Genomic DNA, 26,397 nt, shown 5'->3' with positions numbered 1-26,397 from the left:
TGCTAGTTTTGTCTTTGTGCCACCTGATTTGGTTGGCTTTTTCATTATCCTTTAGTATTATCATGGGCTCCTTGCAGTATTTTGTTTTCATCTTTGTTAAAAAGTAGGATATTCAATAACTGATTAGACAAACATTCCAGTGATAATTTGCACCATGTAATACTCTATGTTTTTATGGTCCTCCCTTATTCCCTTTTGATGCCTCTCACTTCCCACAAATTTATTTCTCTCTTAAGACTCTCCTCCAAAAAAATTCTGCTGGGCATGTCCCCCCTTGGGATCCTCTGAAAAACAGCCTCTTACCTCAGATAGCAGTTGGACAACTACTTCAGAGAACACCAGCAGCCCAAGTATCACTCCTTCTTATACAGATCTTCAATCTGTAAATACAGAAGATTTGACCAGTGGGGGAGTATCTGCAGCAGACTCAACTGGTAAGCAAGCTTTTTATGTGCTTCCCTTTTTGTTGGTCCCATTTGCCTGAAAAAACCATTAGTGTCAGTCTCAGTTTATGATGCATCCTTTACCAGCCTATTACAAGTACACTATTAAAATACAACAAAGGACAAAAACTGATGCATAAACTTTGCATTCTCTTATAATTCTTTTCTTGAAACTCCTGTTGTTCCATTTATCAAAGAATTCCTCTCATTAAGCAATGGTTATCTTGACACATGCTTTACCGATCACTTAAAATTGCAACTGGAGCATTATTGCTGTTCCATGTTCATTTTCTTCATTCACAAGTATAGACTTTTTCCACCTTGCAAGTTTCCAGCTTTTCCTTGTTGTGTCTAGGTCAGGGAACTCTTTTTCATTCTGTGTGACTTTTTGAAAGCAAAACAGGGTTAGATTCCAATGTGTAATTTAGAATTAAACTTGGTTCCCATTTTCAGTCTGCTTGAAAGTAGAGACCATAAAGGTTTATGTGAAGAATTGATCTTCTTTGACTGTTTTATGCATCCAGAACACTGGGTTTGGGGGACAATACCACAGTGCTTTGTAATTAAAGACTGTAGGAAAATACATTATAAGTTCCAAGGACAGTTGCCTCAAATTGAAACGTTCAGCTTCCCTGGGTAAAATACAGTGATACACTGAACAAAACAGGACAATCTGAACATTGTGGGAAGGCTTTGCAAATAAGCAGATGTTTATTGGGTTTGGCATGCTCTTTTTGGCTCTTTTTAATCCATCTATCATCATGCACTATGGAAAGTCAGACAACATTGTGATGGGCCGTAGTTTAGTGTGACAGTTTGCATCAAGGCACAGTTATGACAGAGACTTCTTAAAAACAAAAAGCCGACAGAAACGTGTGGTCTTCTTCTTTGAGTGGGAGGGATTTAATTGTAGGATTGAGAAAAGAAAAACATAGCACTCAATGACTGTATTTATTTATTTCTTTATTATATTTATATACCACCTTTCTCACCCCTGGGGGGAGGGACCCAAGCTGGTTTACAACATGTTAATCGCAAAATTCAGTGCCAACAGAGATGTAGAAAGGAAAGAAAAAAATCATAACTAAACAAATACATATAACTATAAATTAAAATAATCAAAACCATTAAACATAAGGCATAAACAACATTTAAACATTAAGACAAAGCATTAAAACCCTCTAGAATAAATATTAAAATCACATGATCCAAAAATTGTATACCGTAGCCATTCCAATTGTCATTTCACATTATTTCCTAATTATTCTTTGGACTACGTTATTTTACTGACCAAAGGATTGGTCCCACAACCACATCTTTGTTTTCTTCCTAAAGGCCAGGAGGGAGGGTGCTGATCTAATCTCACTGGAGAGAGAGTTCCAGAGCCAAGGAGCCACCACTGAGAAGGTCCTGTCTCTCGTCCCCACCAACCACCCTTGCAAAAGAGGTGGGACCAAGAGCAGGGCCTCCTCAGAAAATCTTAACTTCCATGATGGTTCATAGAGGGAGATGTGTTCAGACAGGTATGCTGGGCCAGAACCATTCAGGGCTTATAGACTAAAGCCAGCACTTTGAATTGTGCTTGGTAGCAAACTGGCAGTCAGTGCTGACGTAACAGGGGAGTTGTGTGCTTCCTGTACACAAACCCAGTTAGAAATCTGGCTGCCACTTGTTGGACCATTTGAAGCTTCCCAGCAGTCTTCAAAGACAATCCCACGTAGAGTGCGGACGCTGCAGAAAGCCCTCAATTTCCTAACAAGGTGTGGTGTTGGAAAACAAGAGCAACAGGCAAATATAGAGTTGTGTGTGTGTTTGTGTATGGCCCCTGTGGTCAGGAGCAAGCTAGAATTGGTCAAAGTACTGTAAACATGTAGAACAGAAGTGTTCACTGACTACTGTATAAAACTTGATCCTGCAGCACCACAGTGAGCTAGCATCTCCTTGTGAATTAACTACATGGATGATTAGCCTGCCATCTCCTGATGTGGTTTTTGAATGGCAGAAGATCAACTCCATGGGGTTTTAGTGGTAGAACAGATTGCTATTCCTTGTAACTTGTCTCATATGCTCCCTGTGTTGGATTTATGTGTATTGCCAACTGTAGAAAACTGTTGGGAGTGGGTGTATTGCCAACCGTATCCAAAGCTGGCATTTCCCATCATTATAATCAAGCTCTGTCCCCAGAAACTGGCAGGACCACACAAGGAGTCAGAAGGGTTGGGGTGGGCTCCTTACTCAGAAATAAGACTCCACTTCTTTGTACCTTAATGTGGCTGCATCAAAAGCAAGGGAAGGGATGAGGAAATCGTAACGGTAAGAAGCAAAAGTATGTGGTTCAGCTGTGATGAGAGGTTTAGAGGATCAGTTTTAGACCTAGCTATTCTGATGCACAGAAAGCTAATTGGAAGCAGATTTCATATAAAAGAAGAGAGGAATGTAAGGAGAAAACATTTAGGTCAAAATGTTGTCACTGTTCTTTAATGAATTGTTAAGAAATAAAAACTGTTGTAGGGTTTGTTCTGCCTTTGCTTTAATGGCCTCCCCCCAAATATTGTGTTGCTAATGTTGAGTGTTGATTTGTTACTTAGCATCTTCAAAGACGTGAATCCTCATTAGCCAATTTGTGATGGATTCAAAAATTGAATTATTTATTGTCTTCTTGGACAGTGTTATGGCAAGTGTTGATCAGGCATGTAAATCCTGTTTTATTTGCTTTGAAAAGAAGTCCCAGGATATGAATTTCAGGATAGCAAAACAGTACTGCTATTAGCACTGAAATAAAGAACAACTTTTTATTCCTTGTTCAGAAATATTCAAGGCACAGTCTCATTACACATTCTTTGTGCAAGACTCAGGTGTCTCTGTTGTTAATAACGATTATAATTTCAACAAAGCTTTCAAATGTATTGTCGAAGGCTTTCATGGCTGGAATTACTGGCTTGCTGTAGGTTTTTCGGGCTATATGGCCATGTTCTAGAAGCATTCTCTCCTGACATTTCGCCTGCATCTATGGCAAGCATCCTCAGAAGTTGTGAGGATGCTTGCCATATGCAGGCGAAACGTCAGGAGAGAATGCTTCTAGAGCACAGCCATATGGCCGTGAGGATCCTTGCCATTGATGCAGGCAAAATGTCAGGAGAGAATGCTTCTAGAACATGGCCATATAGCCCGAAAAACCTACAACAACCCAAATCTTTTAATGTTTTTGTTTGTAGGGTTGGTAACATCTGTGTATCTATCCATATATCTTGTGTGACTACAGTGCAAGTACATAGTGTTATACAATATGTGCACCATTCTAGCCTTTTCAGGCAAAATGAGAAGTTTGATCCATCTGAGATTTACTCATCCTTATGGCTTTTGTAAAAAAATATTTGTTTTTGAGCAGAGTCTCTATATAACATGCAACAGAGGTGAAAATATCAATTCTCCACTCTGTTAAAAGCTGGCAGAGTGCAAGACATTTAGCAGGAGAAAAATATCTTCTATTGTGCATCCAGAAAGAAAACATTGAGGTTGGTACTGGAGGGGATATTTCATTTCCATCACTCACTAAACAGATAGCAATGAGATACTGTCATAGTTCTGTCACACTATAAGGGTTCTGGCTCAAAGAGCTTGCATCCCGCTGCTGACACAGACAAAGACAACAAAGAGCACAGAAATCACTGAAATAGCTTCTGGTATGTTCTACATCTCTTTCTCTCTCTCAATCTCTCTCTGATTTTTTTAAAGACTGGAAGTAAAACACAAGCCCCCAGTGAACGTATTTTCTCATTGGAAATTAGAGCATGCAGTCACAAAACTATACACATTTTTGATTTATACAGAATTTGTGAGAACTTCAAAATGTATCAGTTGACACAAAAACATTCCGAAGTGGGTCAGTTGCTCAGGATCAGCTTTCTTTCTCTTGTACCACTTTAAATATCAAGTCTCCCTGACTATGAAGACAATCCAAACAGTAGGGAGTGTTCACCTTCATGCTGCCTATCAGATATTTGTACAACATTATGTATGCCTGACATAACTTCTTCCACTTTCATATTTTCCTTGGAGCAGTTGTTCTCAAATGGTTTTCTATTTTTAAATGAAGGTATGGGTGCATCTACACTTTATAATTAAAAGCATTTTGTACTTTTAAGGTGGCGGGGGAGGGGGGGGTTGGATGGCCTCATGCCACTCCAGGAGTTACCAGGAAAGTCCAGATTTTTTTGGGTGGGCATGAGGACTTAAACCCATGCTGAAGTGGGTTTCTTAAACCCACTTTGGTGCGGGTTTAAGATCTATCTGGAAGTGCCCAGAGTTAGCTTAGGAAGTGCAGCTTTCTATAGACCAACTCGAACACTGCGGTCATCAGAGGAGGCCCTCCTTTCAGTTCCACCCCTGTCCCAAATACGATTGGTGGGAACGAGAGAAAGGGCCTTCTCTGTGGTTGCCTCCCATCTCTGGAACTCCCTTCCTAAGGAATTAAAGATGCCCCCCTTCCTCCCCGCTTTCAAAAAACAGCTGAAGTGAACAGCTTTGCTCACTGGCTTATGTGGAGAAGGAATAGTAGTTGGCAATACTACCATTATATGTCTGATTAATAGTTGCCATCCGTATCTGTGCCCTGCTCACCTCACCAGCTCAATAGATATATTGAGCAATCATTAATCAATTTGCCCCAAAGAAATGGGAAATTATTGTTTCCATTTGATGTTTTGTCCTATGTCTGTTATAACAGGTTGTGCTTTTTATTTAATTTTAGCTTTTAAGTCATAATTCGTATTTATATGTTGGGTTGTATAAATTTTGTTAGTATGGATGTATTGTTGTTGTATTCAGGCATTGAATGTTTGCCTTTTATGTTTGGAATCTGCCCTGAGCCCCTTTGGGGAGATAGAGCAGAATATATTATTATTATTATTATTATTATTATTATTATTATTATTATTAGTGTAAATGGGTAGACAGAACTGTTTAACTTTTAAAATGTGAGTATTTTGATTATTTTAGGTGAAGTAGTACTAAAGACATTTTTCTTCCCCCAGCCTGGTTTCCTACAAAGCTGTCAAGCAACATGTCTATTGGGTAATGTAGTCCATTACATCTATTGGGAGCCAGTTTAGGAATGTAGCATAGAGCTCAAGCCTGTGTGGTGATATAATTTGCATTAAATAAGAGAATGTGCTATAAAAATGTGTGACAAACCTGCTAAAAATAATGCAACCAGCAATTTCACCAGTTTATAAAACATACATTTCTGTGGCCTATATGAAAAAATCAGTTGTATGTATTGTTGAGACACAAACTTTATGATTGTTAGCTTATTATTTCTGTGTTTGTTTCTCACAAAACACCTCACATGCTCAAGAAAAGAATAAAACACTTTGTTTAGCCAGTGGGATTTTTTTTGGCTCAAATCACCAGTTGGATTGAAATTGGAGCTCCAGGTAATATTGGAATAGGTAGGCGCCTGCCCAGACACTTACTCACTCCAGCCTTGAGGTTTACTGATTGTTATCAAAGAGGCTCAGAAATGGGGATGGAAATTAAAAAGTGCACCACTATAATTTCCTGAAATCTCTTGAAGCTGATTTCAGAGCAAAGATATAATTTAATAGATGTTCATGAATGTAATAAATGCCAGCAACTTAACCCCAGACTGCCTTTGGTGATGCACAAGAAATTGGAAATGAGAAAGCAGAAATGTTCTGATCTTATTGTTGGAATATTGATCGTACAGAATCTTGAAGTGCAAAGTCCTAAGAGTGATTACTCATAAATGTAAGTAAGGCCTATTCAATTTGGATTTGCAAGATCAGAGTTGAGCTGTTGATCAGCTCTACTCTGATAGTCCGAGGATGATGGTCCTCCAAGTTCGGTGTCCTGGCGGTGGGTTCGTAGGTGACTGTGGAGCCCTATTCGTGATCTGCATCTTCTTCCGCAGTGAGGGCATTGGTTTCCAGGTGGAAGGCGGTTTTGGACGGTGTTGGCTTGACGCGCCTTCATCTTGGCACATTATTATTAACTACTTGGCTGTGTGTGGATTCCTCATCAGCTACACTCATGTCATTTCAGGTGATTATGTTTTAAAGTAGACTCCTATCCAATTTATGATCACCAACTTGTATACCAAGTGGTTTGCCTTTGGGTGGGGTTTAAAGATGCCTACCCCTCCCAGCAGTTTGACAGGTCCTAAACCTTGCATTGAATAAGTAAAGGTTTCCCTTGACGTTAAGTCTAGTCGTGCCTGACTCTGCGGGGTGGTGCTCATCTCCATTACAAAGCCAAAGAGCTGGCATTGTCCTTAGACACCTCCTAGGTCATGTGGGCAGCATGACTGCATGAAGCATCGTTACCTTTCTGCCAAAGCGCTACCTATTGATCTACTCACATTTGCATGTTTTCAAACTGCTAGGTTGGCAGAAGCTGGGGCTAACAGCAGGAGCTCACCCCACTCCCCAGATTTGAACTGCTGACTTTCGGTCAGCAAGTTCAGCAGCACAGTGGTTTAATCCGCTGTGCCACCGGTGGGGGGGGGGCATAAAGAAATGTAAATTTGGGGAAACTGGAATACCATTTCTTTTATTATTGATTAATGGCAATTGTGGTTTCTGTTCATAAGGAATTGATCACAAGAATTACCAACCTATAAGTCCTCTCAATTTTAGATAAGCGTCATCCTAAAAAAAAAAAAGTGGCTGAAAGATAGGCTTTTGCTTTAGCAGATAAACAAGGAACCATTGTTTTCTTTTGAAATACCTATTTTTTTTTCACCCAGTCTTTGATCTTGTATCTCAGCCCCATTCTTGCAGAAATCCTGTATATAGACTCAAGGTTGCTAAGAGGAATCCAGAGGTTGTACATTAACTTCAATATGCAGCAGAGGTCTCACTGGGACGTTACTCCTATTATCATCAGAATATGTGGGAGCTTCTCCTACTCAGCATATAGCTCAGTGATATTTAAAAACTCTGGGTCTTGGTCCATACCTTTGAAAGTTGCTGCATTAATGGCTAACACTATTTCTGCTACACAGCCAGATCAGGTATAAGACTAGGAAAAGAAGATGATTATCAGTAACCCATTACATGTAACTATGGCTGCTATTATTATCTTGTTGGAGCCTGTCAGATAACTATCAGTGGCTTATAACTTTTAATATGTTTTAATGGATTTTAACTGAGATTTTTAAATACTGTTTTTATTTAATCCTGTTTTAATGTTTACATGTTTGTATATCTTAAATTTTATGCTGATGATGCTTTTATATTAAGCTGCTTTGAGTTTCCTGCAGGAGAGATAAAACAGGGCATTAATAATAATAATAATAATAATAATAATAATAATAGTATTTTTTGTGATAAACTTGAGAAACAAGTCACTTCTGGTGTGAGAAATTTGTCATCTGCAAGGATGTTGTCCAGGGGACGCCTGGATGTTTTGCCATCCTGTGAGGGGCTTCTCTCATGTCCCCACATGAGGAGCTGGAGCTGACAGGCGGGAGCTCACCCTGCTTCACAGATTCAAACCTCCAACCTTTTTGGTCAGCAACCCTGACCTATTGCACCATCAGGGGCTCCATAATAATAATAATAATAACAACAACAACAACAACAACAGCTACTATAACTATTACTACAATCTGACCCCTGTTAGCAGTTTAATCAGTTGTGGATGTTAGGTACAAAATTAGTTGGTCATATTAGCTTGGTTCTAAGTAAACGTCTCACAATAAAATGAAATATCTGTCAGACAACACAGTTCTCACGTTGATATGTACAATATAACATATTACACAAAACGTCTGAAACTAGTTTAAAATCAGTAGACTCCCATGAATGATGAATGTCTTTGGCCATAAAGCAATGGTTCCCAACCTTTTCTTGATCAGGGACCACTTGACCAGGAACCACTTTGACCAAGGACCACTTGATCAGGGACCACTCTCCAACATTAGTATGAAAAGGGCTACAAATCAATTTTTGGGCAACTTTAGATTTGGTTTGGAGTGCCGATTCAGAAAATTGCATTGGATAGACCACATCAGCTCTAGTTTCTGATACAGAACATATGCCGTGGTCAGCGATAGGGAATGAGTGGCAGGTGGCATAAAAGGAGTGGAAATAATAAAATAAAATAAAGAAAGAAAGAGGAAGGAGGCTCACAGACCAGATTTTCATACTTGCGGCCCACTGGTGGTCAGCGGCCCACAGGTTAAGAACTGCTGCCATAGAGTGGTAAGTAACTACCATATACTTATCACTCTATGATAAGTAAGTACCATATGCCAGGTTAAGTCATCCATCTTCCTAGCTATGCCTTCTGTGACCCCATATAGGAATGCAATGGGTTCTGCATCTAGAACATTTTGCAATGCAGAGCATGAGCAACAATTGTTCCCCAAGGTCTCAGCATTTAGTGAGGCAAATTCCTATTTGTCAAATATAAACATATAATCTCCTTTATCTAGCTGTCAACATTTGCTGGTGTTTCTGTGTTATTCAAAGAATGTAAAATTACACATAATGGAACATCCTTGATTGAATTTCCTTCTATTTAAAGCCAAAGAGTAGTTGCAGGAGGTTGACCGTACTCTTGGATACTTGCAACAGAGGAAGAATCATAGAGTTGGAATACTGCAAGGGCCATCCAGTTCAGTCCCCTTCCATGCAGGAACACATATGAAGTGTTTCCCTCTACACCAGTGGTTCTCAACCTGGGGTCCCCAGATGTTTTTGGCCTACAACTCCCAGAAATCCCAGCCAGTTTACCAGCTGTTAGAATTTATGGGAGTTGAAAGCCAAAAACATCTGGGGGACCCCAGGTTGAGAACCACTGCTCTACACCAATTTTCCAGTTTAGTAGTCAGCTTGAAGCTGTGGCTAGCCCATCAGAGGGGAATATACAGGCGGTGACCTCATAGATATGCTGATATTCAAATAATGAATCTATTATTGTCCAAAATTTTGTAAATACTAGTATTCACTATAATATAGTCACAGCCTCTTCACAATACATAAGGATATCTGCAATGTAATGCTTACTTCTGTTTAGTAGTGTTGAAGTAAATATCAAATCCTGAGCTTTTATAATATTGAAAGTCTTCTAGAGGTGGGTATCCTAGTTATAAATTGGCTTTGGCAAACCCTTCAGTGGTTCAGAGTTTAGTCCGCGCCCCCCCCCCCCCCGCCCCCCAAAATATGACTTTTTAAAGAGTTGTCTCTAGATGCACATGCCTTCTGAGCACAGAACTTCAGACTTTTGGCTCCGTAAATACTATCAATACAAGGATTAGGAATTATGTGTTGTGGTGAGGTGGGCAGGATGTTTGTTGGTTTCATTGATTTCACAGCCCTGCAAAAGCAGATCTTTTCTGTAGCGTAAAATGCCTTGGCTCTGAAAGTGGGACAGTTTGATTTCCCCAGAATACTTTGCAAAGCCTCCTTTGTGCCATGGCGTTAGGATCTAGTTGTGGAACTTCATACAAAAGAACTTGGGTCTCTAAAGGCTTTGCTTTCATGAATCTTTTCTTCTCTTGGTCCTGAGCTGATTTGTTTGCAGAGGCTCTGTTGCCTTAAGCAACGTAATATCAGTGCAAAGTACGGGGTATCCTTGGAGATCAGCTAAATTCCCTGCAAACCTTTTCAGTGCTTCTCTTCCGTGTATGAAGCAGACATTTTCTTCAGCAAGAGCTATTGCTTAGTATCCCTCTCCCCTCCTGCATCCCTTTTGTAAAAAATGTAAAAAATATCCTGCTCTGTTTGATAGGTACGCTTGCTCCATTCTCTTCTTGTAGCCTTCCTAATGCCATTGAATTAACCATGGGCACGTAACAGAGAGACTCACAACTGGAGATGGGTGAAAAAATGTTCTGTTCTTTTTGTTTGTGCACATTTCTTCCTAGGCACAACAGAAAGAAGTTGTGTTTAAACACTTCAAATGTCAGAGGACTTGGAAATGACCAATTTGCCTATCCGCGCAGAGGCCTTTCTGTTTCTTAACTTTTCAAATTTTTGATTTGTAACCCTATACATATCACCCACTTGCACGTTCATTCTGCTTGACAGACAACACCAATATACAAATATTGAAAGGGCAGAGAAGGCCACAACATTATTATTGTATTATTATTACAACTGTGAATAGGGTTGGCTCAGCACATGGGTAGCCGTCCTTGGGATGACAGGAAAGGAACCACATTAGAAGATGCCAGGAGTGCCAAGGAGGTATCTGCCCCTGTGATCTAGTGAGATCCACCTCTGCCATACACACCCTTAAAGAAAGCCCCCATATGCTCCCAGTGGCAATCAACCAAATGTGGTTAAGATGGCAACAGGGAAGAACACAAGCTAAAAGGCTGCAGAAATTTGCATTTGCCTGATTCTTTTTCTTTCTCTCCTCATCCTCCTGCTGAATTAATTGAACACAAAGTACTTTGGGGAATTTGAATTCAGTTTGCAACAACAGGTGTAAGCTGAGGACAAAGGAAAGAGGAAAGAAACCAGGACATTTTCAAAGAGACTGAAAAGTGGCTGGCCAGCTATTTAGCACAGCAGGATAATCACCAACTGCAGCTGCTGTATATCTTTCCAACTGAAAGGTTGACAGTTCAAAGCCCGGTCAGGGTGATTTGCTTACCTTTTGCCCAGTTCCCCACCCACCTAGCGGATCGAAAACAGCAATGTGAGTAGATAAATAGGAACCACATTAAAGTGGGGAGGTATTTTAGGCATGACATTTAATCAGAAAAAGGAGGAAAGTTTATGAACAAAGAAAGCTCTTTGGCAAGGAGATGGAGAGACAGCACTCCTCTGTAACCAGAACCGAGCACATCCGCCAAAGATGCCAAAATATGAGAAAACCTATGTATATAACTATCTGTTGTCTGTCTTCTTATTGTACAATCGGCATTGAATGTTTGCTATGTATGTGTTCTGTGATCCGTCCTGAGTTCCCTTTGGGTTAGAAGACTGGAATATAAATACTGTAAAGAAATAAATAAGAATATTTATTTATTTGTTTATTTATTTATTTCGGTTTCTTCTACCCCGCCCTTCTCACTCCGAAGGGGACTCAGAGCGGCTTGCAAAGGCACAGATTCGATGCCAGCATCACATAACAGTAGTTATGTCTCCGGACCAGCAGGGAGACCAGGTCTGAGACCTCGCCGGACTCCATGAGAGACGACATCAATTAAACAGTTAAACAGTTGAACAGTTAAACAACAATTCCTGCATTACAACCCTAAAACCAATAAAACAATGCAAACCCAGTTACTCCTCATAGACGGTCAGTGTTCGCTATCTCATAGTCCAATTTCCAATTCCACATTGTCAGTCCTGTCAGTCCTAGCCGTTTGGTTGTCCTTATCTAGTTGTCAGATTGCCCAAAGGCCTGGTCCCACAACCACGTCTTTACTTTCCTCCTGAAGGAGAGGAGGGATGTTGATGCCCAAATTACTCCCGGGAGTGAGTTCCACAGGTGAGGGGCCACCACCGAGAAGACCCTGCTCCTCGTCCCCACCAACCTCACTTGTGATAGCGGTGGGGTCGAGAGCAGGGCCTCCCCAGATGATCTCAGACTCCGGGGTGGGACGTAGAGGGAGACACGTTCGGACAGATACACTGGACTGGAACCGTACAGGGTTTTGTAGGTCAAAACCAGCACCTTGAATTGTGCTCGGAACTGAACCGGCAGCCAGTGGAGCTGACACAGCAGGGGGGTGGTGTGCTCCCTGTATGACGCTCCGGTGAGTAGTCTGGCTGCCGCTCGTTGGACCAGTTGAATAATTGGAACTGTTCCTGCCAAAAATTGGGACAGTTGGGATTTTTCAGTATGATCTCCATTCTGGGAATAGCTGCACAATTTGAATTTGGCCAGCACCTACAAATGTTGCCATATGTGGATGGCAAGGGCATGGAAGATGCTGAATTAACCTCCTCATGAAGGCAATTTGGGGTATTCTGAAAGGCAGACAGTAATTTAACATTTCAATTATATTTTTACTGTCAGAGGAAAGGTATGTGTGTAATTTTCTGCTTCTGCCGCCACGATAACTTGACTGTCCTAGGATTCTCTGTGCCTCAACTTGTGAAGCTGGGATGTAATTTGCTATTCAGCCCTGGGCAGCAAAATCTCTTGGGGCAGAATTTGAAAGAGCATTTCTCAGTTATTAATGTCATATCACAACGAACAAATACATTTCAACTGATCCTATGGACATTTCAGATGTGAACAATATGGTAATGGTAAAACCAGTCTTAACCTTCTGCTGAAAGTGGCAATGCTGTGGGGTGTTCTTCTTTTTAATTGAAGCTATGGTATTCTTTTTTTCCATTTATTTTTCTATAGTTGTAAAGAAATGAGTTTAGAACACTTAGTAATCATGTTTAATTTTTGTTTTAAAGTAAAATTTTAAATGGTTTAAATTATGTCATTTATTTTTTTGTTTTAATGGTAAATTTGTATTTTTTCAACTGTGTTTTATTGTATGCTTTTTTGTAAACTGCCTTGTGTCCAAATCTGAAGGAAAAAACAGAACAGATAGATAGACAGATAGATATAGTACAGTCTCACTTATCTAACCTCTACTCATCCAACATTATGTATTGTCCAACACAGTCCAGGGTGGGAGAAAGAAAGAGCCCTTGTCTATTTTGGTGCTCAATTCGTAAATACAGTAATTACTACATAATGTTACTGTGTATTGAACTGCTTTTTCTGTCGATTTCTTGTAAAACATGATGTTTTGGTGCTTAATTTGTAAAACCATAACATAATTTGACGTTTAATAGGCTTTTCCTTAATCCCTCCTTATTATCCAATATTTTAACTTATCCAACATTTTTTTGGCCCATTTATGTTGGATAAACGAGAATCTACTGTAGATAGAAATATAGATCGAGTTGAGAAGTGGCTGCTTAGGCCAAGTTCTGATACTACTTTTAATTAGAAGTTTGTAAAATATCTAAGGTGGTTTTGTAAAAGACATTTTGGGAGTAGGAGAGAAACGATTCATTGTTCAAATACATGCTATTACAACTCTCTACTTTTTCCAGTAGATATCCCAATTACAAAACTGAATTGCATATAAGTAAACATTTCTTAAAATGCAAATATCTCTCTCCTTTTTGTCTTTTAACCGATGTATGAACTCTGTGGCATGGTTATGAATTTTAAAGAGTATCAAGCAAAACACCACTTTGAAATTAGCTTCCATTGTGTTTTGCTGAAAAAAGCAGCAGAACAGCCCTTCTGCCTCCTCATCTCTGTTAATAAGGGTGACTGAGCACATCTTCATTAAACTGTTGGTGTTGCTGCGATGGGGGATTTATTCAAGCCGAGCTTTCTTTCAAATCGTGACCTCAGTGAATCAGACATAATACATTCACTCTGAAAACCTTTTGTTGGGTTGCTGGGGCTCCCAGAGCAATTAGTAGTTCAGCACCATGTATTTTAAGATGGGGAGGACCCTCATTCTTTTTCTTTTTTAATGAGAGAGATGAGCTGTCACATACCACAGACTTCATTTGATTGATTGGAGCGGCATGTTAACTCTCTTGCCCCAGATCCAAGACAAATCAGGAGAACATGTAATACAGCCTGTCGCTTCTTCCAGATCATTCTGTTCTCTGTAAGGAGGTCAAAAACTTCAGTTGCCATGTATATAGTGTACTTCCTTCTATATGTGATACTAAAGTGTAGACAGATCCTGTAAAACAAAGGCCCAGTCTTCAGTTGTACAGTGTTTTAACTGTGTTGTACAACACTTTGAGCCATGAATAATAATAATAATAATAATAATAATAATAATAATAATAATTTTATTTCCCACCTCTCCTTGAAGCCCGAGGTGTGATACAACATCATTAAAACAAGGGATAAAACACTATTCAGAAACATACAGCAAGATACACAGAGTTAAAATACAAGTTAAAATCCAGTGATGAAATGCAGATTAAATAATTATTATTGATTATTTTGATGATGGGAATTTTCATGTATCATGGTGGTTGGTGGTGGCAGGCTTAGCAGTTGGTGATGGAAGAGTTAGTGTAAGTCTCAGTTCTAAAGGGCTGAGTAATTTGTAAGTAACAGTTTACAGGTAAAAGCAATTAAGGGTGGAGGCATTCAAGGGATAGGTTGCTGCTGAGTGTTCCTGGATATAAGGAGCTAACCTTGGAACTGATCTTTGGGGGGAAAGTATTTGTCTTATTTTGGTGGCGGATGCTGCTGGTTTTCCCCCAGGTTTGTGGATTTTGTTATCCTGACCTGTCTTTTGTACTCTTGGAACCCTGGAACCTTGAATCTTTGGACTGGCTTTCAACTACAGTATAGACTCTTGATGACTGGACTTTGCTCATTGAACTCTCGGCATGTTACCACTGGACTGGACCCTTTGACTACAGTGTAGCATTTGCTATCCGTTTTTGTTTTATATTCTGTGGCTGGGTGCTATGTTTTATATTTTGGACTATTTAAAAGGCAGGAAGTAAGTGCTGTTTTAATTAAACTGTTTAGCCTAAATTGGGAGTTTATTTGGTTCATCTCTGCCTCTGTATCGGCAGAGCCCTGACATCGTGACAGGAATGCTCAAAGGAGCAAACTGTCTAAAGTGCTGTGGTACAAGGGTTCTACTTAAAGTTTTGGGAGATATGAAGACAAAGAGATTTCACAGGGAGCAAAAATGTCAATATGTCCATTGTTGGTTATCTGATTTTCTGTTCCAGCTTGTGAGCAGCAATCTGAGTCACGAGATGGGAAAGGGGAATCTGAGTCACGAGATGGGGAAGATCCCACACCCCTGTGAGCAGGTCCTGCACAAGATGGTGGATATTGTTACGCTAGCAGAAGCACAAGAGGTAGTGCTAGCTTGAGAGTACTTGCCATCTTGCACATAATAAGAAGAAGAAGAGGAAGAAGAGAATTTATTTGTATCCCGCCCTGTCTCCCCATGGAGGCTCAGGGCACTTTCCAACACATGGAGCCTCTTCAGACCACGGCCAGGCACACTGCTCTCCTTGGACCCACTTGTGGGGCACAGAGCCTTCTTTGGCCATGGGCCATGCATGTGGCTCACCCCCAGGCCCAGCACAGTGCCTGCTCATGGGGCACAGAGCCTCCTCCTTTGGCTGCGGCTGGGCATGCGGCTCGCCCCAGCACAGGGCCTCCTTGTGGCTTTCTTTCAGTGGAGCGGTGGACGGAGAAGAGCCTCCGCAAGCCCCACGGGGCTTCCTCCTCTGCCAGGCACTGTAGCGAGGCCTCCAGCTTGGTTTGCGACATGTACTGGCTGGCGAGGCCTCCAACAGAGAGGAAGGGAGGGAGAGGGAGACTAAAATTATTTTAATTTATTCTGTGACTGAGCTTTTAAAGGGGGAAATTGGGGTGGGGGGGAGGGGCTGGATTTCATTAATTAATTGTCAGTCCATTTCAGTGGGGGAAATTTGCTTTGACATACAAGCAAATTGAGTTACAATCTTGATCACAAACGAATTAAACTAATTTGACAAGATAATAAACACAATAAAGCAGAACTGTGTTACGTTAAGTTGAATTTGGTTTTATTTCTCTTTATTTGGTTTTTATTACTGTATTTCCATTTGATATTAACATCTAGTCAATACAGAGTTTCTGGTATAATATAGAATGTTGTATAATATTAGTTAGGCCTATTTTTAATAGTAACTTTCAAGAAACCAGAAACTACATTTGTCTGGCACCTGATAATTCCCATAGACGCAAAATAATAATTGAGTATTTACTGTGTACAGGCAGTCCCCAGGTTATGAATTTGTATGTAAGTTGGAATAGATACATTTTTAAGTGTAACTCTAACCATATCTATAAGCTTTGGATAGCATAGGGAAGGGTTAACACCTCAGTGGTGTTTGTTTTGCTGCTTGTACCCCTGTTCAGAAGATTTCACCTCACTTTCTGTTCCTGTGATTATTGGATTTTGAAAAATTTGGCTTGTTGTGGAAACACAGATTGATGGTAAAGCTTCAGTGGAGACACTTTTTCCCCCATGATAACTCTTCCAGGAGTGAATTTCCCTTGCTAAGGGTAGATTTCTCTCACTTCTTGTTGTTGCACCCCCATTCTTAACTATAAGTCATTTGTAAGTCTGGATTTCTTGTATCTAGTAGCTAGGAGGATTTTTGTTTTCAGTCTATTTGTTCTGTAGATCCAGGGAACCGTTGATTGTAAGAAGTGTTTTGCATATAGCGTATATAAAACAGTCAGAAATGGATCATTGTGCAAAATATTTATTGCAACCAACATATCACATATTTCAAACTTTCCTAAATGATATATTTTATGCATTTGACAATAAGATGAATCAGACTTTCCTTCTCATGAATTCTTAATGGTCCTATCCTCCTGTGGCCAGGAGGTGGTGCAATGTATCACAAAATACATGTAGTCCCGTGTCCGTCCCCCCCCCCCCCCCCAAAACCCCCAAATTTGATGTGGCTTCATTCTACCAAGATCAGAGATGAGAAGTTAGCAAGTTGCAAGCAGTGAGGATGTAGCAAAGTTTTGTTTTGTTTGTTTGTTTGTTTGTTTGTTTGTTTTGCAAAAGTAGTGTTATGAATAAGAGTAATAACATCACAGATTGGGGCATGGTGTGACATAATATTTTCTGATTATTTCTTTAATCATTTCAAAATCCTTCAAAAGTGGAAGTTTTATGGCAATCCTAAAATTTAGAAGATGAGAAGTAAGAAAAGGAGAAAGTAAATGTGAAAACACTAGCGCATGTAATATAAAATAATATTTTTAAACTTCACAGAGGGGACAATTTCCTTTTGTAAAATCTACATTCTGACTGAGTTGTACAGTGGTCCATCAAAATAAAGTTAGCATGTCAATGTTTTGGTTTTTGCCTACGATTTGACCACTTTCAGATATGGTCTTCAATTAAACATTTGTGCATGTCTTTATAAACTATGTTGCTTGTTGCAGCTAACATTAATGTTGCTTAACGAAAAACACAAGATGATGTCCCTTGTAAGCCGCCCTGAGTCCCCTTGGGAAGATGGTTGGTGGGGTATAAAAATAAAATTACTACTACTACTACTACTATTACTACTACTATCTTCTCCAGGAAAATATATTGCAGAAAGACTCCTTTTTCTGTTGTAAACTGGAATTAAAATAGATTTCATTGCATTGTTACATCTCTATTTTGTATACATAATGTAATTAAATGCAATTAAATCTATTTTAATGTATGCAAAATAGTCTACACTGTAAAAGTGCAAAATACTTTTACCATAGCACCAAAGTTTAAATAAAAACAATCTGTTATATTCTGGGTGTATAAATATTCACCCATTTGAGTCAGTACTTGATAGCTGAGTCCTGCACTTTTTGCCCCTCCTTGGCAAAAATTTGTGCAGCTCTCAAATTGGATTGGGACTCTTGGTGAATAACAACATTAAAGTCGTGCCATAGATTCTCAATTAAATTGAGGTCGGAGCTTGGACTGGGCTATTCAAATACAACTAGTTTGTTTTTCAATTTTTCTAGGGTTACCTCGTTCAGGGTCATTTCTTGCTGGAAGGTGCTCCTTCATCCCAGTCCCAGATCCCTTGCACACTGAAAGAATTTTTTCTATTAGATTCGTTCTATGTTTAAGTCCCTCGATCCTGATCTCTGACTAGCTACCTCAATCCTTGGTCTTTATTTAGACCACTTTCCAAGTCCATGTTGGTGAAAAGTGATATGATGCCGTCCAAATCATATTATTAGCACAGACAGTATTCTCAGGGTTATCACCATGTTGTCTTTGTGCCTCATGAAAGCATGTTGTGGCACTCTTAAACGAAATGAATGTGAATGTATATCTCCTGTATGCGATTTTGAAAACTGCAAATGGGATTTGTTTCTGCAATGGCTTTCTTCTTCCCAACCTTGTGAAGAATCTAGGTCAACCTGTGGCTCCCCAGATGTTTTTGCCTTCAACTCTCAGAAATCCTAATAGCTGGTAAACTGGCTGGGATTTCTGGGAGTTGTAGGCCAAAACCAAAACCAAAACCTGGGGACTCACAGGTTGAGAACCACTGGTCTAGGTGTTAGTTGTCGCATGACAATTCCTCCTCACTCAGTTGTAGAACTCTCCATGTCCTTCAGAGTCAGTATTGACCTCTCGGTTATTTATCTGACTTTATGTAGTCAATTAATTTTGATGCATTGCCTTGGCTAGATAGAGTTTCGCTCGAGCTATATTTTTTCTCTGTTATAATGATGGTCAGGTGAATGTTCATAGTTCAGGATGTTTTCTTCTGCATAACGTTATCTCGGAGTTGTTTTGTTCATACTATTTCAGATATGCTCTTCAACAAAATCAGGGTCTTCCAGAAACAGGTGCATGTTTATGTAAAATTACATATAAGTGGAAATTCCACATAAACATAATAGATAAGCTAGAATTCCATATGAAAGTTTCCTCAATTTATATTTCCCTTTTCTAGCACACTGAGGTTGGAGGACTTGGGCAAAAGGGGTGCAATGGGAAGGGCAGAACTTGCAAATGAAAAGACTGGAAAGTTAGAAAATATGTGGTGTGCCCAATTAACCGTTTACAAACTACAGAATGTAATTAAATTGCACTTATGTTGGACGTGAGAAAAACGTAATGCTCTTACTCTAAAAGGCAGTACCTCTATGGGATTTTTTCTCACTGCCTGATTTCATATGAATTTGAATATGGGACTTCATTGTCCAAGCGTGTCCCTCAGGGAACTGAAAACTCAGAGCCAGAGTGCTCTTGACACAGCTACAAACTTTTGAAGTATGTAAGTAAACAAGTATTTCTACTTTTGCACTATGACCTTAGTTAGATCCAACAAGCACTCTCCTTCCACAAAGATTTAAACCTGAAAAGCAAACTTTTTGAGAGAATTGGCATATATCTCTGAGAAGGTATATTGACTAGTTGCTGAAAGATAATGTGGATTTTAAATCCTGACTTTAATCTCAGGTTGTCTCCGGGAGAAAGGGATGATTGGTGCTGATAACATTGTTGTACACAAAGCTGCTTTAAGATGTTCCTCCAAATGATCTTTCTGTGCTGCCTTAGTGGAAAAGAATTGGTTTCCTACAAATATTATCAAAATGCCATCCAGCACTGACATTTTCCCTGCTGGAACTTTAAAAGCAGACTGATGGGACTAAGCAGGACATCAATTCAGATGTCAAGGAAAGGAATGTAATGTTGGCAGTAGTTAATAGGATAATAGATGTGGCAATAGTCAATAGGGATTTAGAATTTTTATAAACTGGCTTCCTATGTTATTCATAGCCATGGAAAGAACTGCCATGAATAATGAATTTGTTCTTCAAGAAAAGCTGCCTTTCCAATTTATTCATTTCAGTGGAATGAGAAATCCTTAGAGCATAAACGGAGTTCATTTGTTTTACCACAGGATGAACATTGTCTGTCATATCAAAGTTTTCTCTTACAAAAAAAAAAGCTTCTTGTAGCTTTATAAGGTTTTTAGCCTTCTGTGCCACAGAGTGCTGGAGTGCTTTACCAAATTGCAAATCCTAAGATTCTATAGCATTGAGCAGTTAAAGTGGTGTCAATCAAACTGTATTCATTCTACTGTTCGTTCTGAAAACTCCCCCACTAAAACCCTTTATTTCCCATTCCTCTTGGGAATTACTAAAATAATAAATTCGCCTGGCTCATAGGATTTAGAGGTTGTTACTATTATGAAGATCATGTTGTCCCGTCCCTGCTAGACTTCCCATTGCTTCTTTCTCTTGAGTGTGCCTGGTTAGATTTGAAATTAACCTTCTGCCATTGCACTCGCTCACTCACACACGCTGCACACTTTTGCCCTGCCCACAAGCACTGAGCAGGCCGGCTGACAGGCAGGCAAACAGCCACAGGTCCTGCTCAAGCATGCATGATGCATACCTCGCTGCACACCACTCCCACAGACAACCCGAGAGCAGTAAAAGGGAGCCCTTGGTTTGGCAGTCGTTCCCCAGGAGCTGGCCGAACTGACTGGCACCACAGCACCTTCCTCTCGGGTAAGGAGCACAAGGTCATCCTTGGCTTACTTTCATTTGAAATGTGGGGTGACTGGCAAAAAAGAAACACAAAACCAAAAGCAGATGTTTGGGATAAGGAAGGAAAGGAAAGAATCAGGGCTGAGTAATGGGTTGCATGTTGCGTTGCTTGAAACCGTGACATTGAAAGTCTTAACTAAATTTGTAACCAGAGAGCACTGAGCTGAGGTGATGACTGTTTGCTCTTAACTAGAGATTTGAGCTGAGAGCAGAGATGGACGATACAGGGCTTCCTTTTCCACAGTCAGGCACACACCTTTTTCAAACTACTTTTTCCAACTTCTAGTTGACTCAATCAGTGCAGCAGCATGGATAATGGACTTATCCTGGGATGGTTTAACTTTTCTCTGTGTTTCATGAACAGATCTTGAGGTTTTTGAATACCAAGGATATTGTTAAATATTATGGGTAGGTGTTAACATTGTTATCTTAAAACGAAACCTCAATTGTTTTACCAAATAGTTTGCAATCATTTTTAAATTGGCTTTCATTCTTGTAAAAATATAGTAAAGAGGGCTGCATTTTGCATTCTGCCCTTTATAACATTTCTGAATGGCACATTCCAGGCTAAATCATGTTCTTAGTATAAAGTGTAAAAACATTGTTCTGTTAAGAGCAAATTTGAGCAGAATGTAGATTGAGACTTGCAGTTTAATCTGGGTAATTTGCAGCCAGTTGTCAACCATCGAGAATGTCATCAGTCATACAACATATATGAACTAGGTTTGTGTAATGAAGAAAGTATTGTATGGATGTTGAAATGAATATAAAGTTTTAGACTGTATATTGTTGTTTGAAAAAACTGAGTTCAGACAATAGACTAGAATAACTTTATTGTCGTTGTACATTGTATAACAAAATTAAAGGTCATCCCCTATCACATTATATAGGTAGAATTACAAAACAAAATACCATTCCTTCCACATTCTGATCACTATTGCACAACTACTGACACATCAGTGTGAATTATGACAAATCAAAATATTGTCTTTTGTTTCTAGTCTAGTTGATGGATGTTGGGACTACTGTAAAAAAAAAGTCATTAAAGGATACTGGAGAGGCTTCCTTGCATAGAATAGCAATATGATCCTGAACATATTACCACTATATATGGTATTATTTGACATAGACTACCAGGATTTACTTTGGAGTAAACACGATCAGAACTGTATAATTATGATCTCAATTATTCTAACAGTGATGTGTGAAAGAGTTTGTTTTTTAAGTTTACATTCCAGCCAAAAGTGGATTTCAATCAAATTGACAATCAATATTAAAGGTAAAGGTTTTCCCTTTACATTAAGTCTAGTCGAGTCTAGTCGTGTCCGACTCTGGGGGAGTGGGTGCTCATCTCCATTTCTAAGCAGAAAAGTCGGCATTGTCTGTAGAGACCTCCAAGGTCATGAGGCCAGTAGGACTGCATGGAGCACTGTTACCTTCCCACAGAAGCAGTACCTATTGATCTACTTACATTTGCATTTTTTTGAACTGCTATGTTGACAGAAGCTAGGCCTAACAGTGGGAACTCACACTGCTCCCCGGATTCAAACTCTGTTGGGTTTTTAATCCAGATATAACAGAACGTTTTAAACAGATTTCTGTAACAAATGGAAGGTTTAAATGACAGTATGTATAATTCAGTTTTTTCTTTATATGCACCGTGGTGGTGCAATGGGTTAAACCCTTGTGCCGGCTGAACTGCTGACCTGAAGGTTAGCAGTTCAGATCTGTGAAACAGGGTGAGCTCCTGCCTGTCAGCTCCAGCTTCCCATGTAGGGACATGAGAGAAGCCTCCCACAGGATGGTAACACATCTGGGCATCCTTTGGGCAAAATCTCTGCAGACAGCCAATTCTCTCACACCAGAAGCAATTTGCAGTTTCTCAAGTCGCCCCTGACACGATAAAGAAAATAATTCATTAAAAAATAACTCAGTCTAGCAAATTTATTGCAGTTTTGCCAGAGTAATCATGCCATGAGTTTAACAAAATAGGCTTCATTCATTTGTATAATTTTCAAAGAAATCTTGATATATATTTTATTTATTTTCAAAATAGTTTTGAATATGTCCCAGGGAAGATTCCAGTGACATCTTAGACAAGTAAATATGTACTGTAGTGGCAGTTTTCATGGGCTTGGGTACATCTGATTAAATAGGTTTAGACTCTAAAAATAAATGTCTATGATAAGTGTTTAAAATAGTTTACTACAGCTAATAAAGATTCTGACTGAGAAGTTCCTTTTTTTTAAAGTCTTTTTATTCCCACATCATTAGCATCATTAACACTGAGTGGTGTTGAAAAAGGGCTAGAGAAAGAGACTTTCATTTCTAGTTCTAGCAGCATGTCTGTAGTAAAAATGCAATCGTGCTTCTGCTGAGAAAGCATGGGAAGTGTGCTACTTAATCCTACTGAAGGCATGTGAGTCTGCCTACAACAGGCAAAGTAAAGAGCAGCTGCCTGAAGAATACTTTACATTAACAGCAATAAAAGAAGAGAAAGGAGGAGAGCAGATTAGCCTGATTTGCTAGCTCCTTCCAACATCTTTCTAAACATATTAGAAAGGGTCTTTAGATGGTTTAAAACATTTTGTTTGCATATGTTTTGTTTACATATGCTGAAAGTGAGGAGGAGCTGAGGAGCCTTATAACCAAGGAGAAAAAAAGGTACAAAAGCTGGGTTGCAGTTAAACATTTAAAAAAAAAACAAGATTATGGCAAGCAGACTGTTTGATAACTGGCAAATAGAGGGAGAAAACGTGACCGAGGCAGTGACAGACTTTGTATTTCTAGACACGAAGATTACTGCAGACTCAGACTGCAGCCAGGAAATCAGAAGCTATTTACTTTTTGGGAGGAGAACAATGACCAATCTTGATAAAATAGTGAAGAGTAGAGACATCACACTGGCAACCAAGTTTTGCATAGTTAAAGCAATTGTATTCCCTGTAGTAACCTATGTTTGTGAGAGCTGGACCATAAGAAAGGTTGAGCAAAGAAAGACTTTTGAGCTGTGATGTTGGAGGAAAATTCTGAGAGAGCCTTGGACCGCAAGAAAATCAAACCAGTCTATACTCCAGGAAATAATGACCGACTGCTCACTGGAGAGAAGGATATTAGAGGTAAAGATGAAGTATTTTGGCCACATAATGAGAAGACAGGAAAGCTTGGAGAAGATAATGATGCTGGGGAAAATGAAAGGAAAAAGAAAGAGGGGCCAACCAAGGGCAAGATGGATCTGTTATCCTTGAAGTGACTGGTTTGACCTTGAAGGAGCTGGGGGTAGCGACACCAGACAGGGAGCTCTGATGTGGGCTGGTCCATGAGGTCACGAAGAGTTTGAAGCAACTGAACGAATAAAGAACAACAATATGTGTGGCTTACCTGAGTTGGTTATTTAATTTCACGTTTTTATTTTGAATTTAAAAGTGTACTGGGTCCTTGGTATCTACTAGGGTTTGGTTCCAGAACCCCCGTTGGATACCAAAATAAATTGATGCTCAAGTCCCATTGTATAGAATGGAATAATAAAATGGTGCCCATTATATGAAATGGCAAATTCAAGGTTTTCTTTTGTGTGTGTGTGTGTGTGTGTGTCTTCAATTAATGAACAATTATATCTGTGGATGCAAAATCTGTGGATACAGAGAGCCAACTGTATGCTGAAATATATTGAACTCCTCCTATTTATTTATTTATTTATTTATGGCACTTTTACCCCGCCTTTCTCCAGTTGGATCCAAGGTGGCCTACAGAATCATTAAAATATCACCCCAACATAAACCATTCATAGAACAAGACATAAAATTAGTAAAAACCATAAAATAACAAAACCTATAAAAGATAATAAAATTGGATTCAATAAAATACATCTGTATTGTTGAAACCTATCTCTGTTCATTCCATATTAATTCTGCCTTTAGTACCAAATTATCTGATAAAGAAGGAATACATCTACTTTATTAAGTGAGATATGCCTGCATTGCTTTTTTTCTTGGGGAGTAAAAGTATAGTCTTGTTTCAGAATATATTGCTTCCCCCCCCCCCCCTCAATCTTGGGGTGTGCAGTCTTGTTTCAAAATAAACATTAACATTCTTATATCTGATTTCTCTCCCTACATGAAAGAGTAATATATTTTTAGTGCCATCTGTTCACCTTGGGTGCTTATTATTGATCAGTTTTTGATTGAAAACAAACAATAAAGTTCATCAGGGCTTGTCAGGCTGGCTGCGTAATTAAATTCTTGGAAAGGTGGCTTGAATAGCTATTTATTGTCACCTTTCTCTGGAAGTCTGTACAAGACAGGTTATTGCTTGCTGTGTGAAAGACATACAATGAGTGGAAAAGAGGCTTGAGCATGGCTTGTGGGAGAGAGGGTTGTAATTGCTTGTAGATTTAATCTCTTTAGTTGAGTCTAGACAACATCTGATCCTGTAGCTAGTTCTAAGGCTCATAGTAGAATTGTGTTTTTGCCTTCAAGTCAGACCTCCAAGAGTGTCATCATCAAAAGTCTTGCTCTAGTCTGTTATTTCCCTTATTGAATACATTCATCTATAATATGATATTTCTCTTTTCTTACGGCTTTCAAGTTTACCAAGGATTACAATATTTCCACATTTGCAAGATTTACTTTTGAGAATTTGATTAGTCATGGATTTGATTAAAAATGTTCTCTTTAGGAATCTCTAGGTCCTCCAGTGCAAATTTTGTCTGGTCAGCTGGTGGAAATTCAGATGAAGTTCACCTTAGAATCATATTGGAGGACCTAACGCAGTGGTTCTCAACCTGTGGGTCTCCAAGTGTTTTGCCCTACAACTCCCAGAAGCCTCAGCCAGTTTACCAGCTTTTAGAATTTCTGGAAGTTGAAGGCCAAAACATCTGGCAACCCACAGGTTGAGAACCACTGACCTAACTGTTCCTAGAGAGTTATTCTCTTAGATTAAAAAAGTTTAATGTGTGGGCTTTCAATTCTGTGGGTGCCCTGTGCCCTAAAACTACGGAGAAGTATTGCCTTTTCCAGTGAATCTTGTTGAGCATTGTTGTAATATAGACTCTGCCAAACGGACTGGGTTGCTAGTAAATCATTAAATTTCAATTTGGAATTAGGATATCTTTCCAAAGAAGATTTGGGTAAGGGAAGCTTATAAGAGCAAGGGGAACATCCTGTAGTTCAACTAGAAATGTACTTAGTTGACTATTGGTTTTTGCCCATATTTCAGAGCAATTGCGAAGAGAAGTCTGAATTACTATTGACTGACTATATTTGTCCCAAGTCATCTGGCCTTAGCACATAGGGCTTCTTTGTTATTAAATACAATTTCTAGCTAACCTCAAGACTTGCCTCATCATTTTGTGGGGAGTGGGTGGGAGCAATTTCTGGGAAATGCATATTCACAAGAGTCAGTCCCACTATATGACATTCTAACTGTTGGAGAAAAGTCAATGTGCTTTCTGTGTAGCAAGCAACTGCATATGCTGAAAATCAGCCTGAATTTGTCATGTAGGTAAACACGTAAATTACTAAATGAAACATTGTGAATGTTATTTTTCAAATCCATCTTTTTTTAAGTAACCCAAAGTGTCATATTTCATCTCCCTTTTCACAACAATCCTGTGAGGTGGATTATGCAGAAATGTCCATTCCAAGTTGGACTTTGTGGCAGCAGGGTTGTGAACCGAGGTCTTTCAGGTCCTAACATAGCTGCAGTTCTAACAGTGCCAACACATTGGCTCTCCTCTCCTGTGTACACTTCTTCCCCATACTCCAACCACTGTGACACTATTTATTATTTAAATTATGGAGGTGATTTTTGGGAACATTTCCATGAGTTTAATTCATGTGTCACCTGAGGACTTGGTATTTATACCGAAAATCACACCAGAGCA

At 39.4% G+C, this 26,397-nt stretch overlaps 1 protein-coding gene across 2 annotated transcripts in view; it reads left to right on the top strand.

Annotated features, from left to right (window-relative positions):
• The window catches only part of STON2 (stonin 2), a 90,024-nt gene that overhangs the window by 26,527 nt on the left and 37,100 nt on the right, over positions 1-26,397 (top strand). The window contains exon 4 of one of the 2 annotated variants that reach the window (XM_060757202.2): positions 237-434. In XM_060757202.2, coding sequence (XP_060613185.2) covers positions 237-434 — 198 coding nt within the window. Of the gene's footprint in view, positions 1-236; positions 435-20,280; positions 20,475-26,397 lie in introns of those variants that run through there. The other variant, XM_060757211.2, reaches the window with a different exon arrangement.

This window comes from Anolis sagrei, chromosome 1 (assembly GCF_037176765.1).
Source record: "Anolis sagrei isolate rAnoSag1 chromosome 1, rAnoSag1.mat, whole genome shotgun sequence".
Taxonomy (NCBI): Eukaryota; Metazoa; Chordata; class Lepidosauria; order Squamata; family Dactyloidae; genus Anolis; species Anolis sagrei.
Note: the sequence above shows the minus strand (reverse complement) of the source record. Positions and strands in the feature narration are given on the sequence as shown.